The 21,454-nt window shown below is 35.3% G+C and overlaps 1 protein-coding gene across 1 annotated transcript in view; it reads right to left on the bottom strand.

The window, feature by feature from the left end:
* Positions 1–21,454, bottom strand: part of LOC142345873 (proteasome subunit alpha type-2-like) — a 184,668-nt gene that overhangs the window by 6,253 nt on the left and 156,961 nt on the right. Inside the window, exons 2-5 of the mRNA XM_075398302.1 lie at positions 15,012–15,057; positions 7,307–7,383; positions 6,757–7,012; positions 2,386–2,559 (exon numbers count right to left, since the gene is read on the bottom strand). Of these exons, the coding sequence (XP_075254417.1) occupies positions 2,386–2,559; positions 6,757–7,012; positions 7,307–7,383; positions 15,012–15,049 (545 nt within the window). The 5' untranslated portion in view covers positions 15,050–15,057. The remainder of the gene's footprint in view (positions 1–2,385; positions 2,560–6,756; positions 7,013–7,306; positions 7,384–15,011; positions 15,058–21,454) is intronic.

Below are 21,454 nucleotides of genomic sequence, written 5' to 3'. Positions count from 1 at the left end.
CCCAAAAATTCAAGTATTTTTTCGAAAAAACATAATTGGTGTATGAACGAAAAGATAAGCTCCAGAGCAAAAAAAAACTCAGTGGAGTAAAAAAAAGATGCATTAGATTCATGAGATATGGCAATATTAAGAAAGCGAGTCAAGACGAACAGCAAAATCAAACAACAACAAATATTAATTACATCAAAAAATCTGTGTCCGCTTTAAAAAACAAGCATAGCCAATAGTCAAAATAGCATAGTCAAAATAGCGTCAGATAAAACTGAAACTAAACAAAATAACTTGTAATTCAGCAGAAAAGATATGGAACCAGTCCATAATAAGGCGTGGTAAAATTAGACAAAAAAGAACAAAAACAGTAAATTTGGAAAATTCGCTTATTTTTTAAAGCCAATTAATTTCAAAGTTTTAATTACGAAGCACTCTCAACGGAAACTGAAGTAGAAATATCCCACTTTGGAATCTACAAAGATTGTGTTAGCGGTGTTTGAGTGTGCACTTCCTGCAAACTTAATCAAAGTGGACTGAAGAAACTTATTTCGTGCTATTTTTGATGAAAAAGTCCGGATTTTGAAATGTTTAGCCAGATTTTTTGACAAACAAATTAAATAGAAATAGCTGACAATATTTTTTGTCCTTAAAAATAAAATCAAAAGGACTTTCTAAAAAAATTCTATTAAATTTTAGCAAAATTTTTCTGACAAAATTCCGAAAAATGTGAACAAAATCAACGGAATTCACTCTATTTTCTCAAAAGTTTAAACCTCGATAACTCCCTGTAAAAAACGAAAATAAAAAAATCTTTATAATTCCATATTCTACGCTGGACAAGTTTTCTAATGATACCAGTCTCAACTCTCTACGATGAATATATCGATCGGCCAAAATTGACTGAACAAAAAAACCCATTTGAGTATATAGTTCCTCCCCACCCCCCTCAAGAGGGGTCGGAACAATAATCTGCTAAAAAAAATACATAACAAGGGACATAAAATTGAGTTGGATTTGCTGATGCTATAAATAATTCGAAAGCTAGTTGTCAATATCGAGTATTCAATCAATTGATGCCATTTTAGGCAAGAAGACTTAAAAAGTATGAGCCACAAATTTCTTGTTCAGCATAGGAATCCGATGAAAGAGAAAAGTGTTTCTTTGAGACACGATATCTTATTAGGTTCTCTTATTTTAAGAACTCTTATTTTCATCTGTTCGATATTCAAAAGCAATTTGAGCAACATTAAACTCAGAACTTTTTGAGTGCAAAGTCAAATTAAGCATTCACATCAAAAGGGCTAAAGGTTCTACAAAAATTTTATATCTGGTGAAATCCATTCCAGAACAAAGATTTCAACGCAAGCATAAAATCTAGAGAACCCAAAAGATTAAAATGAAACCCTTCTCTCATTTTTTTCAAAGACTGTTATATTTGCTTTATTTTCAGTTGTTCAACATTAGCTCAATTCTGTACAATTTTAGACAAACCAAACTTAACAAATAAGAACACAGCTGGCGGGTTGCCAGAAAATAGCTTAATCGATCGGCTCACTTGAAGATTTCTCCTCTTTTCGTCAATTGCTGAGATGTAATAATTCGATTAAAAATGTGTATAACTTAGTGCTGCTTCTAATAGCTGCTCTAAAATACGCTTCATTTAGATTGACAGTCAGTTGACCTTATCTCCTCCAAATAAAATAAGGAGCAGTCGTTTTGAAAGTGAGGAAAGTCACATTTGACCAAAAACTTGATCACGCAAATGAACCGAAGCTCGCAATTGAGTCAAAATGCAGTAAAAAACAATAATTGAATTGATTGTGACGTCATATGATTATACAAAAAAAAACATGAGGACAAAACAATTAGCAGGATAGGTCGTGACCTACAATTCAAACAATTTTCATTAACTATCGAAAAAACATTTAGAAAGTCTGATTGAAACAATCGAAAATAAAAAGCCAAATTGCCGCATGTGAACAAAAAAACCATCAGCGATTCTTTGTTCGAATACTGCTTTCACACTCAACTCTAAAAACTAGAGTGACAAAATTTCACGCCTCAAAACCACAGACTTTTTTGCGACTTCAAAAATCATCGACATGTTTGAACAGATATTAAGACAGCGCTCCATTACCATTCCTTTTGAAAACCAAGAGAAAGCCAATAATAGCCCCACCTATCGATTTGCTGCTATTGAAAAGTGAACAGATCTTAAACATAACAAACTAACGTCGAGCGAATTGCACCCAAATGATTTGCGAGCAGTTGGCTTTGGTAGTAGCTAGCTAGGGCTCAGTGAGGCTAGCGTAAGCTTCAATTAGGATTGTGGAAAATATATGCATACAAATAACCATATTGAATAGATTTTTGTAATTTCGAGGTACAGCTTACCTCTTTTCAAGAAATGCTCGAGCATTAAGGTGATTCTTCCCAAGAGCAGTTGCTTTCCAGGCAAAGTAAGCACCAGATGGATCACACTGGAAAATAACTGGCACTTTTTTCCCAGTAGTTCTGTCTCTGTCGTAACCAGCCACAAGTAAAGACACTCCAAACGGTCTCACTCCCCTGAAAGCAACCATAATAAGCATAAGCAACTCCTATTGGAACGAATGATAAAATTCACTCTGGATGTTAAGGGCTCTATTCAGGCGCAACTACTGCGAAAATGGACCAGTACTGGAATCGAACTAGCTTCTCTCACTTGCGATCCTAGTGCACTAATCATGAAACCAACTGGTCTAAAGCTCTCGAAATTGGGCATCTTTTACAAGACATTCTCATGTTCTTTCTTGCTCCTCAAGGCTTCATTTCTCTGGCCAAGTATCCGTAGCGCAAGTAGAGCTTATTGTCAAGCGTTTCTTATGCACAATTTATATCAGGGTGTTCATTCTCAACCATCTAACACTTAATCTACTCAAATGAAAACGTGACTCGTTTGGAGAGAATTAACACGTTCATTCAAGTTCATACGTTTTTTTTTCGCAAGCACCCCCCCCCCCCCCCCCCCCACACACACACACACACACACACACACACACACACACACAATAAATTAGTCACCCTCCATTGGTATATCTTCAAACACAATGCAGTCAATTGAATTTTTTCGTGTGAATATGCATTTAGAAAAAACAAGGAGGCTCGGTAAAGTGCGTACGCACATAATGTTCCGACCCCGCTCATCCACATTTTTAACTTAATTGGGTACCAAATGATGCAGAGATCAAAAACAAAGATATCGTTCAATAAACAACCAATGAGATAAAATAATGCCACGCTAGAGGGCCGATGACGGTTTTTGATAATAGAACTACTAAAAAAGACCATTAAAAAACCAAAAACAAACATTATTTACGACCACAACTCGATGTCTACAACAAAAAAATCATAAGAAAATAAAACTCGCGTCAGATAAAATCTAAACAAAACAGTTTAACCTGTACTTCATAATGAAAATATATGGGACCGGTTCTCAATGCGAGAAATATAGGACCGGTGTATATAGAAAAAACATGGGGCCGTTTCTCAATGCGACTGCTTAACAGGTCGGCAAAAAAGTAAAAACAAAACAAAGAGATGCAAAGTTAAAAAATACGTTTCTATTTTTGAAAACATTTAACTTCACAGTTATTAATGTCATTAGATATCACCTGAAATCACTGAAACTTTCATTTATATCTCCATAGGAAGCAACTGAGACATACCAGAATCCAATCTTCAATTGCGCAAAATTTGAAAGCCGATGGGACTTACAATTATTGATATAAACCGAAAAGAAAACAAAAATCCTCTAAAATGTACAAATATATAAAAATCTCAAACATTTTATGAAGTCTCGTAGTAAAAGTAGTAAAAAAGCCGAGGAACGGAAGTTTGAAGCTATAACTGTTATAAGGGTTAATTTATAGCTTACTGCAAACGGGTTTACAAAGACTGAACTTCAATTTGACCAAAAAAACTTTTAAAAAAGGACAAAGCTCAAAAACCCAAATTCGTTTTGGAAACAAATATTTCCAAAAGTCAGAAGAGTATTAAGATACCAACAAAAAGCAATAGATTAAGTTGCAACACCTCAAGAAGCCAATTGGGCCTATTAATAATGAGACCACTCCACGACACCACAAAACAAAAATATAACAAACACACAAAGAAGCCAAAACTTCAAACAATTTTACGACATCACACTATTCAAGGCACTATACTTAACATACCCAACAGATTGCCGGAAAATAGCCACCGTTGATTCCAATAAGCATGATTGGGATTGAAATAACAAAAGATATTGAAAAAAAAAGATTTTTGTACAAAAACATTTTTTTAAGTCCGATTTATTTTGATGGCATTTCGTAGTTGAACATACTTCTGTTTCTTAGAGAGAGGCTACAGGGGCTCCTATCAATAGCAATAAGCATTAGAGATGGTAAATAAGACTTATAGGAACGACGTTCAAATAGCGGGCATCTAAAATTGGGCTTTATGGGTTTATCCCGTTTCTATTTCTGACATCCATTTTTGTACTAACTCTGTTCATTTTGAATTGCTTTGCTGAGCAACTGATGTTCAAAATCACTTTTAGCAGAATGAGAGAAGAGAGAAACTAGCCTAGAGAAGTCAAAAAGATTTCACGCAAAATGTTGAAAAGGCGGCAAAATGAGGTAAAGCGAAACATTTTTTTATTCGACGAAGTAAAAAAAAAAAAATAGGAGCGCTATAATAGCCGGCTGAGAAGATGAGGGCGGCTATTAATAAGATATTACACGCAAGAACTGTAAATCATCCTTTTCTTCTCATCCCATCATCAGCAAGCCTTCCCTATAAAAGGACAACGAGGACACGACAACAAAAAGAAACCCGAAAATTGAACAGTACATAAATCTCGAAATCTTTTTTTTGAAAATAAATGGTCGAAGCAATCAGTCACAACGTAAAACAAATCACAACAAAACTACATGAATCATCAAACGTATTTGAGACTTAAAATCAGTGAGACTGATTTATATGGTGACAAATTGAAAGCAAAAAGACAGTTGAAAAAAACTTTTAGAAAATTTTATTTGAAAGTCATTAAAACAAACAGCTATAAACTGAAATCTTTATCTAGGTGTAGTTATACGTCCTGGGGAAGCAATTGAGACCTATCGTTATCAGTTATATGGCGGACAACAACAAAAGGAAAGACAAACATAAAGACAACAAAAAATCCCCAAAATTTTGCGAGATAACTTGGTCTCAGCCCAAAAAGCATAAACTATTCAACAAAAACAATTAATATCTACAGATACGTATTTTTCCAACGCTTTTCAAATTTTTTACTATTCTTTCTTCCAATTAGATTTGTTAACAATGTGATAATTAGAGAAGGAAACGAAATGGACTCATAAAAAAAATGCAATTATGATCAAAAATGAAAATGAAAAAAAAATATTTGAAAACGCGTAGTATCAAAACAAGGAAAACATAAGTTAAAAAAAGCCGTTTCCAACAATAATGTATAACTCACACGGAATTGGTATTTGCCTGTTTTTACTGAGGCTGCGCCCGAAGTTGAGAGAAATAAGATAAAATAGTGGCAAAGTTCAAAAATTCACCGAGCTTTTCTTAAAACAAATATACTTAAAGTCATAAGAGACATTAGAGAACAACTGAAAGAATTGTCTAGGTTCATCTATACTTCCTAAAAAATTATTTACATCTTTGATTGGGGACACTAAGTCGTTGAGCTACAAAAAGTATAACAAATTAAAGCAAAACTCAAGAAGTCTATAAAATTTTTTACGAAAACAATTGGTCAAAGCCATAAAAACCATGAGCTGAACTCTTAAACCATAGTCTAATTTCACTGGAAATCTTTTTTGCAAATAGTATCTGTCATTAATTGAGCCCTGATTTGAGATTCTTGTCAGTAATTTACATAAAAACTTTTACATAGTGGAAATGCTTTGAAAAAAGGTCGCGCCCCATTTAAATCTAGAGAATTTTTTATCATAAGGATCCACGATGAGATCAAGATCAGCCCAGATATAGGCTGCACGTCTAACAAAACATTCAACTGTTTAAATGATTGCGAAATAGATCAATTTTTAAGCACAATTTTGTCAAAAAATAATGCTTTTTTTTGTAATTATCGAGTTTAAATTTGCAAAAAACTTGCAAAATTATTATCCAGAAGACTTATAAAGCCAGCAGGATTACAACTAGCTCCTTTTTGAGCTTAAGAAAATTTCAACCGCAGTTTTAAGGTGTCTACTTCTAGTAAATTTCAAATAAGTGGGCTAAAAAAAGCAAATGTGGTCCTATTTTTCTCGAAAAAAGTCTGATTTTTGAAAAATTTAGCATAAATTCTAGCCAAAAAACTCGGATCGAACAACTTAACAACCCTCTTTTATCTTTAGAGATGAAATAAAAAGCCGTACAGTTAATAATTTTTACATTTTGTAAAGCAAAATTGAAAAAAATACCGAAAACGTGAATAAAAACAGCAATTATTCACAAAACTTTAAACCTGGATAACTCTCTATAAAAAGCAAAAAATGAAAAAATCCTTATTCTACGCTGGACTGGCTTTCTAATGATACCACTCACAACTCTCTACGATGATTATATCGATCGGCCAAAAGTGACTGAACAAAAAAACCATTTGAGTATATAGTTCCTCCCCCCCCCCCCCCCCCCCCACTAAAGTACGCGCATAGCAATAAATAATATTTCTAGTTCATTAAGTATCGTGCTTAAATAATGTTGCAGCATTTGAAAACTACTTACCCGCTTTGTGTGTATTCCTGCATGACTTCTGCGATTCTCATGACCAATTGGACAGTAGGGATCTCCTCCCCGTACAGCATCTGGTATGAGACTGCCCTCTTCCTGGCAGCCTTCACTAGCACCCTGTAGTCTGGCCCCATGCCACTGTACACCATTCCGATAGACTGGCTCAACTGTTCTATCTTGAACACTGAGTGCTCGTCGTACAAACACGACTTGAAGTTCTTCTCAGTCGCAATCACAGCACCATTCCGGGCTGAACAAATTCACCTTCCATTAAACAGTCTAATAACTCTTTCACATCTCGTTCTCTCAATTTATTTTCACAAAAACTGCGATCATTAGATACCATCAACCTAATTGCATTAGATACATTTAGATCACAATTTGGTCGCAGCATAGACAATGATTAACTTGTAGTCGATAGGATCAGGTTCAAATACTACTACTATTAATGATCACGTTCAAATAAAATTTCCGCATATGCACAAAATAAGCTGGAACATTTCATTGACCAACATTAAAGTGACAAAAAATAGATATAAATTACCTTTAACCGCTACGGAAGGCGCACCTGCATTCACAGCAGCCAGAGCATACTCTATTTGAACAAGCTTCCCAGAGGGACTAAAACAATCAATGAGTTTTGATAAAACAAGACGGCTCGTGGAAGTCTGCGTAGCACAAAATTTCTTTAAGTACCATCTTTAATTTAAGAAAAAGTCGTTGGTATTTCCAGAAACTTGAATTTGATATAATTTTGCCATGTATTTGTGTTATTTCACATTATAAAACGGCTTTTCGCGGAGAATTGATGTTCAGCTATAATCAACAGCAAAAATTACTGAAACAAAGACCACATTTCTAAAACACCAATAAAATTTTTACGTTAAGGAAGCATTCAAGATTCAGCAAACACAAAAACTTACCTTTTGGAACATGGAAACAAATAATAGAGTGGAAATTATAATGGTCACCTTGAATACGCAGAAAAACGGAACAAAATTGCCACTTCTCATCTAAACGTTTCTTGCTTCTTGAAGTATCTAGTACTGGACAAATCTGATCGATTGAATTTTAATAAACAGCTACTGCCGAACATTGCTAGTACTCGTTAAAGATTAGAGAGAAATAACAAAAAAAGTAGAGTTGAAGAAAATGTCAAATTTTTTGTGTTTTTGACGAGCAGATTTAATTCAAAGTGCTTTCATTTCAGGTATCCTATATCGGCCCAGCTGTGTACAGTTTCTATCGCACCAAACATCGCAGTAGTTCAAACATGAAATTAAACAATTCCGTTAAAAAAACTGAATAAAATATGAAGTTCAATGTTATCCATTTTTCTATCCAACATACTGTAGAAAACGTGTTTCTGAATCTGCACCGTCATTTGAAATAGAAAAACTAACGTTAGCATCAATTTAAGATATTGGTGACCAAAAAACAAACAAAATATCGAAAGACTTTGCGATAAAGGCCTTTTACAAACACGAATCTAGACAATTATATTATTGCTAATAAAAAAGGCTTCAATTTAATTCCTTTTTGCCAGAACTGGACTCGGCTAAAATAACGATAGCCTTAACTTCAATTCTGCTTCAAGTTTGATTACGTGTAATTCTCGTGAATCTCGTAAAATACGTAACCTCTTTCATGTTTTCGATTATTTTTCCGACCCTCTTTTGTAGGGGAGGAACTATATACTCAACTGGGATTTTCTTTGTTCAGTCAATTTTAGCACACCGATATATTCATCGTACAGTGCTGGGAGAAATATCATAAGAAATCTTGTCTAGCGTAGAATTTCAAATTAAGAAAATTTATTTTGCGTTTTCCGAGGAGGAATTACGGCGGTTTAAAGTTTGTAAACGTTAGCATAACTTCCGCTGTTTTGTTCTTTTTTCGCAATTTTTGATTAAAAATTGATCAAATTTTGGTAAAAGAAGGAAAGTATTAACAATAGTCTCATTGGTTTCACATGTAAAGAGAAAAGGGAGTTGGTGAATTGCTTGAGCCAACTGTTTTCGCTATAAATCCAGCTAATTTTTGAAAATTCAGCATTTTTGTTTTTTTTTCAGAAATGGCATCAAATATGCTTATATGGCCAAATTTGTCCAGTTCAACCGGTGGTGCATAAATAAAACCTGCTGAAACAATCTTCGTTTACTCCGCTATTGGCTTATTGCACCTCCGGTTCCTCAAAGTTTTCTGGATAACATTTTTGCAGATTTTCGCAAATTTAACCGATAAATTAAAAAGCATTCATTAGTTTTGATATATTATGATTCTCTTTTACCCAAAAAAAAACTATTAGGCAAGGTCTTAAGAGTAATTGCTTTTTGCAGCCGGGCAGCCATAGCAACGCCAGTTTTGGTCTCATCGTTGATTTTTGAAAAAAAAATGGATTCGGATTGTATGTTTGTTTTTCTTCTTTAGAGAAACTCTTTTCATCCCAATTACAATTTTTTAATTACATTTAAAATTCAATTTTCAGGAGGTCCCATTTATGTTCAAATAAGGTTAAAATATTTTTTCTATATAAAAATTTCATGGTTATGGGGGTATGGCTCCGACAAACTGTTTTCCGAGACTTTTCATGAGTTCGTGAGTTTTACTACCATTTATTGTTCCTTTGTAGTCATACGTCTGAATCTAATCAATCAAATGAATAAATCGGTATTCAGGAACCTATTAAGGAACATGGTTTTTCGGTAATATACCCAAAAATCGATAAGTACCCAAAAATCATCTTTTCTTTGTCCATTGAAGTTTTGGCCAACGAGATATTTCAGTAGCATTTGGAATATTTTTGGCTTAATGGAGATCAGCACCACTTTTTGTCAAGTTGTTCAATTTACATCAAAAACTGGGATTGTAATGGCTCGCAGAATATTTATTTTTGAAGTATGTTTCTGTTTTTAATTTTTTCATGTTTCTGACACACCAGAATGATTTCAAAAGCTCAATTACTGACAATTCAGGTTTACGTGCAAATGAAGGACAATTGGCATGCACAATAAATAATTAGCATGCACAGCATGCAAAAAGCATACGTATTTGTCTTAAACACAGTTTGCGCAATGTTGTTTGTGAGTGCCGCCTGTATTCGTTAATTTGTACACATTTGACTTTGACTTAATCTTACTAATAACATATCCAAAGGCCTTCCTAAACAATAACAAGTAAAAATATTTTCAATTTCTTTGAAATTCACGGTTCTGGAAAATTTTTGTTTAAAATAGTGGGTCTTCGAAATTTGCCACTTTCAATTTTTTTTTGCCACCTTTAAGCGTGGTCTAAGCGAAAAGAGAGGTCACATTGTTTTTCAAGAGAATAATAACGTAATTTCATTTAAGTAAGGGTTTATTGCGTTGGTACTACAAAACTTCACAACTTTTGACAACTCCGGATTCCTGAGCTTCTATTTAGCTGCCCTGTCCAATCACCACACTAATGGTACATTAATGAAATTCCCAATATCACAGCAGCGGCGTTAAAAGAAGACGCGATTGTTTATATTCAAATTTTTTAATGAATAGATTGTGATTTTATAGGCTTAGACACCATTTCCTCGCAAAATTGAATTGACTTTGATATTTGCCTTTATTTGTTTTTGTAGTCCATAAACTTTCTGGATACCAACAGGTATCAATGGTGTTGTATAATTGAAGCCATTGAAAGATTTCGGTTGATAGCTAATTGCTTTCATGACTTTGAATTAATTGTATTCAAAAAGTTCACTTATTTTCTAAGTTTGCCCTTGTTTTCAGTCTGCTTGTTAATTCTCAGAAAAAATAGGTCCTACTTTTTTCTTGTTAAATGCAAGTCATTGGGTTTAGCTTTTTTTCATCTTAAGCTATTTTGACTTTTTCATTAATTTTCTTTGAAAATTGATAGAAAATGAGTTTTGGTCGATAGTAATTCTTTTTTTAATTTGATTTTGTTTGTCCTGACTCTTAATCTCCCTAATGCCAGGTATCATCGGCCCTCTAATGGGTTTTTGTTTTACTTATATAGTGTTTTGAGCTTAAACCAATCCTAATGGATACACCAACTCTGTTCGAACAATAAGTGATTTTTGAAAGTTTTCTTTCTCTTGCTCATTTGCTGGACAACTCAGTCAAAAACAGTAAGAGGATTTCAAAGATTTCCCTGAACATCTGTGATCTTCAATCGCTGTCAACACAGATAAGGCTACAGATATTGCTTCCATCGGATACAACAGCAGTTAATGTCATATGCTCCTCAGTTTTGAAAGAAGAACACAAAGTAATTTGCCCGATGAGGGCAAACACGCCACAGATTTAAAAGCACTCACAGAACAAGTACAAACCTTCAGCAAAATTGCCGCTGCATTGAAGAGTATTATCAACGCAAACACCAGTCAAGTTGAAAGACAACTGAATAAAATAGAAGTAAACCATGGAAGCATGTCACCAAACTGAACATAATCAATTAAAATTCTAAGGGAAAAAAGCGTTTTAATTCGGTTGAAACCAATACAATTTATTAGCTCCGAACCGTTTGAATTAGAGACCACAGCTTACGCTTGGAGATCTAAGCGGTTATAAAAAAACGGGGGTTGGTACAATCATTTGAAGAAACTGAACAAACGGACTACGAACAGTCAGTGCTGGTTCAAACCAGAACCACTTGAGTAACATGTGTCATTCTCAACAGCTCCAAAACATTAATTACGCAGCAGCAGCAACCTTTATTTGGCACTCTCGCTGACATTAGCACAGTTCCAGTGTCCTTAACAGGATGGAAGCTTTTCTACTAACCAATAGATTTTGTATACGAACTTCAATGGGGACTTTTATGCACCCTCAAAATATTTTGAGCAAACATAAAGCAAACCTACTAATTGCTGATACATTTTTAAAAGTGTGGATGACCAATGAAAAAAATATGAGTACTAGGAAAGTGCTCATCGAGCTGAATATCGCGCAAACACTTATAATGAAGAGTTTTTGGTTCTTGATCAAATTAGCGCCGCCAATTCCATCAACCACTTCTTCATGAAAATCAGATTGATATAAACCCATTGAAAAAATTGCTATACATTACAGATTTGTTACTTTGAGTCTCAATTCTATAATTCATTTAGATAAACCATGACAGCAAGTTTCAATAACTGTAAACAAAACAACTTTAAAACGAAATCAACAAAATATCAATCTTGAAATCAGATATTACAAAACAGTACGCCATCGTAATAAATGAGACGTCATCAAGATATTCCAAGATTATTCTCTTCAATAAATAGATTCCATTGCCTGAAAAACTAAGACTTGTAATAATTAAATTGAATCCATCTAGTGTTACTAATTCTCCACACAGGAAGAATCCAAATTTATTAGCACTAGATAAAGCAAAAATGTTCATCCTAAAAATCTTATTGGTAAGAGAGCAAAATTTTTGAGAGCGAAACCAAGCAAGCATCCTATCATGCTTAGCTACAGAAAAATTTTGGTTATTGGCACTAGCAAAATGTTGAGACAGCTCAATCTTGAAAAATGTTTGCACATTAATATGCATATGCAACCCTCTGATGGGTCCCGCCAAAATGATGCAATTTGGACGTTTTGATCTTCTCGCAAGAGGAAACGAAATCAAGACGAAGTTGGTAGTTAAATAAAAAAAATACGAGCATAGATTAGAACTGAGCAGAAACACTGGCGTCCTAATTGAAACGATAGCATGATAAACCCCAGGGCACCAATACACACCTGTTTAACGAATAGTGGAACTAGCTTCGATGCAGTAATATATTTACTATTTGCTCAATGAAAGTACCCATAAAATCACTCATTACTACGACCTCAGCAAAAAAATGATCCACTAAAGCTCATAAAACATCACAATTAGCAAAAAAAAAACAAATTTTGAGAAAATGATTCGCAACAACGCCTAACCAGCTGGCGGATAATTTGAGTTTTCAAATACTGGCCTATAACTTTGGAAGAAAACCCTATGCTTTCGAAGGCTGATTGCCAACAGCAATCAGCTGTTGCGTGAATAATCATTTAAAGGCAAGTGTAGCTAGTGATAGTTTTCAGTTTCTCTTGATGAATTCGCAAGTGGCGCTAAAGATAGCAACACGTTGACTAAAGATTTGAAGACTTATCTTTCTATTTTAAGATTAGGTTTTCGGTAATAGCCCGAAAAAGAAAGTCAAAAGATAATACTGATTATGAAGCTTTCGCAGAAACTCTAGAGAGCCTGAGCCTTTCCGCACATCAGCTGATTTCGCTACTCCTATGAAAACCATCAATTGCAAGGAAACTCGTAGCTCATTGAACCTCAGCTGATTGATCGTAGCTCATTGAACTTCATTGAGCCAGAAGAAAAAAAGTAATGCGAAATTGTAACAAAAAATTAACGGACAAACTTGAAGTGCACCATATAGGCAGAATAAATTGACAGTAATGACAGTAATTGAAAGTAATGCAAACACTCAAACGACGAAGAAAACCGAAAAGCTAACAATTGAAAATTGACTGAAACAAAAGTAGGTATGGTTTACAAGATCAACAGAAGTATCCAAAGCAACTTGGTTCGCTAACTCTTGAGGGAATGTAATTGTCAAAAATACGGTCACTCGGGGAACAATTTTGTTGAACAGATCATCATTCCAAAACGAAACATTAATAACTCCAAATTCGAGGGCCATTTAGGCGTAGAGAAAACAATACAATAATTTTGGATGACCTAATTTAGTATTACATGTACAAAAGCCTGCCTCCCATTGTCACCAGCTAAATGTCTAAAGCACGATATCTTAACTGTACCATTATTGACAGCCAGTTTCAGCACCAGTCTACAGGGCGTTCGCGCAGCCCTTCACTTTAATTTCATTCGAGACTGTAGATCACTAATTCCATGGTTCACACGCCATTCCGATATAACATTAGTCATTCTAATAGACCAAGGCCCACAGTTTACTTCAAGAATGCTAGAAGAGACTTCAACGCTATTAGAATTCAGAATTGAACACACAGCAGATTAAATAAAATAATTGGCGACATTACTGGAGAGGGGAAACCAATTGCATCATTTAAATTGGCCACAGTTTAAAAAGCAAAAATACACCTATTAAGTGAACCCAAAAAACGTTTTCCGTGGCTGCAGCAGTATGCTGCATGAAATCGGAAGGCTGCTGCAGAAACACATTTAAGGAACCGACTATTGTAGGGAAAATTGTTCCCACAGAATGACAGGGAGATGATAATGCCATGCAGGCAATAAATTGGTACTACAGAAAAGTAGCAAAAAACGCAAATAAGTGAGAGCCATATAAAAAACATCAGCAGGACTAACAAATTCCAAAAAATTCTTTTAGAGCAATTATCTATTTTGGTTGTTCTTAAAAGCATGAAAATTGAAACATCGATAAGTGCCTAGTTGTGCTATTCTCTTAGCACTAAAAAACACCAAATTCAAAATAAAAATTGGTCGAAAACCTCATAGCATTGAAGTATGGTTCGGCGCTTAATGTAGATAGAAGTGTTTGTTATTTGATATTAATTATTGTCCTTTCCAGTATTCCTATTGTCAACAACGTTCATCGGCCCTCTAGGGTGGCATTATTGTATTCCATTGGTTGTTTATTGAACGATATGTTTATTGTTTTAGGTTTTCTAACTCTTCGTCATTTGGTAGCCAATTAACTCCGAAATGTTGATGAGCGGGGTCTGAACCTTATGTGCGTACGCACATTATCGAGCCTCCTTGTTTTTATATATTTCTTTTTGCAAACATGCTGGACCAATTGAAGACCCAAGTAAAGCACGAATTGATAAATTGCAAGAATCTTGTAAGATTTTGAATTCACTAGGAAAACGATGCTGTATAATTTTTTGAAACAGAATTTTAAAAACAAAAATTACTTCAATTTAAGAAACCTCTAAAGCCAAAATTTGCCATTAAATTTTTGTCGAAATTTTTTAGTGGAGAAATACACTTGAATTGAAGTTAATGAACTATTTCATAATAGTAATTTAGAGATATTTTCTGCTCGTTAATTAGCACTGGTAGTAAGTTTTGGTTAAATTGTTCATATCCATATAGCTTTTGAAACTGAAATGCTAATCTCGGAGAAAAAATTAAATACCCTTCCTAAAGAATTCAAAATCTTGCAAAATTCTTGCAAGTTATGAATTCTTGAAAACCAGGGCACTAAAAACTATTATTTTTTCCGAGTATAATCTTTACTGTGAGAACTCGTACATTGTATCACGGAACTCATTTACCTGAAAGTTGTTAGCGAGAAGCTATATCTTTCACTCATATTGACCTGAAAAGAAAGGTTTCTGTGGATCTTCAAAAAATTTTCATCCAGATCGAAGTTTACTTCTAGCAAAACTAAATACGCGTCCTTATTTGCATCAGTCGCAAAATTCAACATCTCATGCAGTTTTCAATTTACTTGACCAACAAGTTTTTCATTAAAAGCACCGACAGTTGAGTATAACCGACTAATGTCGGATGTAGATAATTGCTCTACGAAAAACTTAATATTCAAGTAACAGTCACCAACACAAATTTGTTGGACGCAGTTTATTGAGCCCCAGAATTTGGCCGATCGACAAGAACTCAGTTTGCTCCACAAGACTGCAAGTTTTCTGAGCAATTATCTAAGCATAGTATCCATTTACATTAGGAAGCTTTACACAATTTAACCAAAACTTAAACATTCATAACAATTGCTAGTCTAAATTTGAGGAAACCCAATTACACTATTGAAATCGATTAATCGATTTGAATCACGACTTTCACTTTACTCTTCACTTTCGCCTCAACAACGCAATGAACAAATAAAGAGGTGAAACTAGTAAACAACCCTTTACAACAGCTGCACTCAATCTTGCACGAATGCAACTTCATTTCTGACCCTGGCGGCTGATGTGTTCTGGAAGTCAAGTGAAGAAACAATTGAAATAAATTGTTGATTATCGATGAATCACTGCAACTGCTATCCCGGCATTTGAAAGTCACATTTGTATCCAGTGTTGTGATACTTACCAATTGAGCTGTTTCGAGATAGCTGGTAAATTTAGATAAGGAATCATTTTCGTTGCTTGGTGCAGGACACGGCCTTTCTCTTTCATTCAGAATAATACATTCGTACTTTTCGCCAGTTGATGGATTCACTTTTTGTATAGACTCGAATAACTTGGTAAAATCGCTTACTAAATGAGGATTTTCACACGCCATACAACAAACGGGTTGAAGCTTAAACGAACTCTTAACCAGATGTTGTAGGTCAAATAAATGAAAAAGGTAATTGTAGATATCGGAAGCTATTGTACCACATATTGTGCACAAAAACAACCCGCAGCATTTTTTCATCAGAATTGAACTTTCATTAAATTTTTTCAAAGCTCTGTCAAAGTAAAATTTCAGTTCAGGGATAAATTTATTCTGGCACAACTCATTGGGCAAAATTATATGCGTCGGGTGGTAAATGTCGTTGTTGAACATGATCAGTAACCGTACTACTTCTATGGCAGCATTAGTGTAAATGCGAAACTCTTCTATGCGAGATACAAGCGACTCGACATCTTTCAATTCAGTGGTTTTGAAAACTGATATCAAATTTCCCGCAAGTCCCATTTTTGCTTCTGCGTTTATAACATTAGCTCGTGGCTCCAAAGCGAGCTTGCTAACGGCCGCTGAATGGACCCCCAATTTCAAATGCGTCCTCATGTCAGCATGACTTTTTAATACCATACCATTGCAAACTAGACAGCAAAGACTGATATCATCTTTACTCCTCGCGTTCTTACTCAAATTAGATGCCGCCGCTGAAGCGCCACATGACAAATAATGCTGCGCAACTAAATTGTTATGAGCTATAAGAGCTTTGCAGGTATAACATTGGAATATAATAAAACTGCAATCACGGTCAAAAACATTATTTCCATATCCGTCATCACTCCGCAACCTCTTACACGGTTTATTGAAGCTACACGTATCACCAGAACGAATATTTTCAGAAAAAAAATCAGAAAACAAATCGTCACTTAAATTAGTACCATCAAATTGCGGTGTTTTTTCTGCAGGATTAAAGTCGCGTTCAAAGTAAATGTCTTCAAAATCTGACACTTCTTCCGGGTCATTCTGAGTTCTTGTACTGGAACTCATGTCCTCTCTCGAATTTGATGTCCTAGTTGAATGATCAATCAATGGTCTACGACTAAGTGGATCCCTTGATCTCTTGATTCCAAACTCGTTACTCGCCAACCACCGCCCCTTACTTCGTGCCATAGCCCAACCAACGCAATTATTTACAGGTGGAATTACTCTTGTACTGAATTTTCCATAACTGTTAGCTGCTGTTATCAGATAATTCATCATGGCACTATTTGTTGCGTCACCATTCGCAGATGTGCCCAGGTTGCGGTTCGCAGTTTTTGTAGCATTCGACAGCAATCTTGATGTTCTGACAGGGTCTCTACACCTTGCACGACATTGTGTAGACTCTTTGTCAGTTAGATTGCGTTTACCGCTCCGTTTCGGAGCACTGCTGTTTTCGCTCAACTCATTGCTATATACATCCTGCTGTGTAGATTGTATTATTTGAATCTTCGCAGCGTGATTGGACGACTGTTCTTCAGCCTTATCTTTTCCTACTACAACTTCGGCCACGTGATGTGGCGTATTGCAGCCAACAGAAGATGTCTCAATCCAATTAGGACATTTTAGATGGTCAACGAATAGTGTTAAATTATCCGAAAAATTTTCTTTACAGTGACAATTCTCTTTTCTATTTGAAAACATTTCGATTATCCGATTTAAAACTTTATACAATTGCTGCGACAAAAAACTACTCTTGACAAGCATTTCCAGATGTGTGACGGAGTCTAAATGCTGAATATATTCCTCGTGAGAGAGGAGGAAAGTATCGCAAAGTCCGCAAAACTCTTCATCAAGAGACGCATTGCAAATTTTGCCACTCTTGGTCACTTCTTCGTCATTTAAATTCTCTGGTTCCATCTTTTAGGAGCCAACTGGTCCCAAACTCATTTCTGCCAATGAACGCATTCACGCAAACTTTTTCAGTCAAAGTATCAAGATAATTCAAGGTTTGATTCCTTCAAACTCAACTGCAATTTACGAGCATAAAGTTTCATTTCTCGCTATTTTACGTAACACAGAAAAGAACTACATTAAATCGGAAAAAATCATCAGTTTACACAAGCCGAGAGCTCGGTATTATATTCTCTCCACTCAAAATACGCACGAGCTAATTAACACTTGCATCGCGCCGGGAATTGTTCCCTTTGACTGTCCGTGATAGCTGTCAAAATTTCAACGTGCTGCTGCTTAGTTCGTTGTATCGAACACGATAAGCACGTTACTGGGGGCATAGAAGTTATATGCCCATTAATTAGCTGGAGGGGGTGGGGGATAGTCTATAATCGCAACCCTAGCAGCCCCACCTCAAAACTCACATGCACTTTACTTTAAAAGCCAATTACTGTAGTACTAGCGAAATAGCCTCGTGATAAACATAATAGCAGTAATGAACAAAACTGAAGCTAGCGCCAGAACACAGCAAACATTGCTCAGCTGTTGAAATCTACCGGATTTCCTATTCCTGGCGTCATTAGTACCGAAAAACGTACCGCTTTGAAAAACTATACTTTGAATATATGATCAATGTCTGTCACATGACTAACCAGACATCGCCAACGTCTTCCACCTTGGATCAAGAACTCAACGTCTAACTTGATAATCAAACTAAGTTCTGCGAAAAAAAAAGCTGAGTGACAGGCCAACCAGTTAGAGCAAAAGAATCGCAACAGAACTACGAACTCTGGAATTACCCTAGAAATAGAAAAACATGGCCAAAATTGAAAAGTCCGGAATAGGAACATTTTTAATGAAATTGATAACAGATGCAGATATGAGTTCTAAATAGGCTAAATATAATATATACGGAAAAAAATTCAATTTAAGTTTTAAGATAGTTCCTGGAGCTGCAGAAAAGAAGGAATTGTCAATCAAAATTTAAATAGATTTTTAAAAAGAACATTTTCGAATATTGCGTTCATCGTCAGGTCTAACAATCGAATAAAATTATTTAAAATTACAGAGAAGTAATTGTCAATCAAAACTTAATTTGATTAAAAAACGAACGTTTTCGAACTGCGTTCATCATCAGGTTTAAAAATTAAAGATCATTTACAAAGTAAAAAAACTTGTCTTTGACTAATTCTAAGAAATGAGTTAAAATAACATCGAATTTCTGAAATTATTTATAGTTAAAATCACATTTACATCTAATTTACACTTATTACACTGAAATCAATTCAATTTTTATTCCGGAGTTTTTCAAAGTCCCGGGTATAATGCTTTCTACTCCTGAAAAGGGATTTTTACTTTCATTCCTTCATGTTGTTGTTTTTTACTTGTTGGGGTAGACAAAAAAACGAATTAACATGTACCAGAATAATTTTTGAATTTCAAAGGCCAAATTTTTTAAAGTTGAGCTAATACTTTAATGTCAATTCCCGCCCCCGACACTCATCGCGCCTATTCAAAGGAAAACTAGTGACATACTTTATCAAATACTCAGTTGACAACGAGCGAGGTTTTATGGAATGGCAAAGGTACATAAAAAATTCACCTCGTCGACTTGTTCAATCGAAAATTGATCGCAGTTACAAAAACTTGAATAGATTTCTGGCACCGTTTTCCACAGACTAACCGGTGAAAACATTGAGACCAACACGCAAGATGCTAGAAGGGCCCTAGAGACTGTCTTTCTCTCTCTTGAAAATGACGAGCAGATAGTATCTCCTGACGTAAAAAGTTTGTTAACCAACGTGCCGGTTGGTGAGGCTGTAGAAATAGCTCTAAAAGAACTCTATTCAAACAACTTAGCTCCAGAGATCCCAAGGACTGCAATGAAAATCTTGTTAAAACATGCGGTGACAGATGTTTACTTTAAATGTAACGGGATCTGGTTTGTACAATCAGATTGTCTGGCTATGGTTGCATTGCTGGCTGAAATACTAGCAAACGTAATGATGATTTGAGGCATCGGTTTAATTGTTGTGCTAAAATTATTAAATAGTCACCACTTGCGCACGTGAGAGGCTATTTAACTTTTTCTCAGCGTGTGTGTGGTTGTTTATTGTGTATTCAGAGGCCGAAAATTGTTTTAGGTAGCCTCAATTACAAGGGATTTTAGATTCCGGCGGAAGAAAGAAATTTTTGAGAATTATTTATTTGTTTACTACGAGGAAACAATTGGTGTGAGAGTTCTCCGCATGTGCTTGATTTGCGTGATACGATTTAACTATTTTCCTTCAATTTTTATTAACTACCTTAATTTACTCTCATTACAGTTAAACATTTGGCGTGAGAGTTCTCCGCATCTGTTTGACTGAATTCTTTTCCAGAAGCTTAGCGGGCTTTCTCTTCGTCCCAATGATTCTCTAAATTGACCCAAAGTGAGAATGGCACCACCACCACCGCCACCGCAACTTGAGCAACAATGCAATATTTGTATCTAGCGATATAATTCAGTAACAACTGAGAGTTGTGTTAAGTGCAAAAATGTATACGTTCATCATGCTTGCCTGGGAATCACGAGCAGTTCAAATTTGCAAGGAATGTTTTTCTGGTCGTGTTAAACATGATTAACAACTTTTACTCCTGAGATATCAGCTATTGACAGAATGTCAGCTAAGGAGAAAAAAATAGAATGCGTCGACTCAATAATCCGCGATGTTGCTGTGCTTCGAAATGAAGTGTCCGTGCTTAGAAAACCACATTTTCTATTCCAGAATGCGGCTAAAACTAGATTTCATAGAAATAGAGTTGACAGCTCTTCAAGTTCTCAAAGCATTTCGTGCAGCAAAAAGAGAAAAGCTGAAAATTTAACTTTTTAACCTACCCAAAGAAAACGGAGGCCTTCTAACGAAGTAAAGATGGGAACAAACACGAGTTCCTCAATATTATCAGGCGTCAGAAAACTTCCTAGGCGACGGCATATCTATGTGGAAAGACTAATTCAGCATATAACTACAACACAAATGGAGCAGTACTCTGCTACACACGATGTAGATCTTCTCAAAATCCTTTAATTTTCTAAACCAGGGTTAGTGCTTAACTCCTTCCACTGTGCCTTTAAGTTTGATGATGAAAACGTTGATTCACCCGATATTTAACCCGAAAATGTTGGGGTTTCAAGATTTTATCTCAACAATACTGCACCTGAATAGCTATGTTGTGTTGATCAGAAATCATTAAAAAAACATCTTATTTTCAGGAAAAACTCATCTCAATTTATTCTTACACAACGCGCGTTCAGTTCGGAATGAGACAAAAGACTTAAAGGCCATTCTTGAAATAAACGATATTTGTATTGGAGTACGCGTGGAGTCTTAGATTACTAATACATCGGATGACAACTTTTTACTCCTGCAATGTTTTCCACGCGGAATTAAGTCTTATAATGCCTCACGACTCAAAAAAAGGGATGGAGGAATCGGTATCTTTTACAGATCTGACCCTCTATTGGAAAATTTTGAGGTCGATTTGTCTGAATGCTTCGTGTGCTGTTTCATGATACTTTGAGCTGAAGGAATAACTTTACTATTAATCGATGTTTCTCAAACTCTTGGAGGTAAAGTCAAATCTTTTATTGAGAACTTCATCCATTTCTTTGAGGAGAAAAAGT

This window comes from Convolutriloba macropyga, chromosome 9, assembly GCF_964194025.1.
Source record: "Convolutriloba macropyga chromosome 9, txConMacr16.3, whole genome shotgun sequence".
NCBI classification, from domain to species: Eukaryota; Metazoa; Xenacoelomorpha; order Acoela; family Convolutidae; genus Convolutriloba; species Convolutriloba macropyga.
Note: the sequence above shows the minus strand (reverse complement) of the source record. Positions and strands in the feature narration are given on the sequence as shown.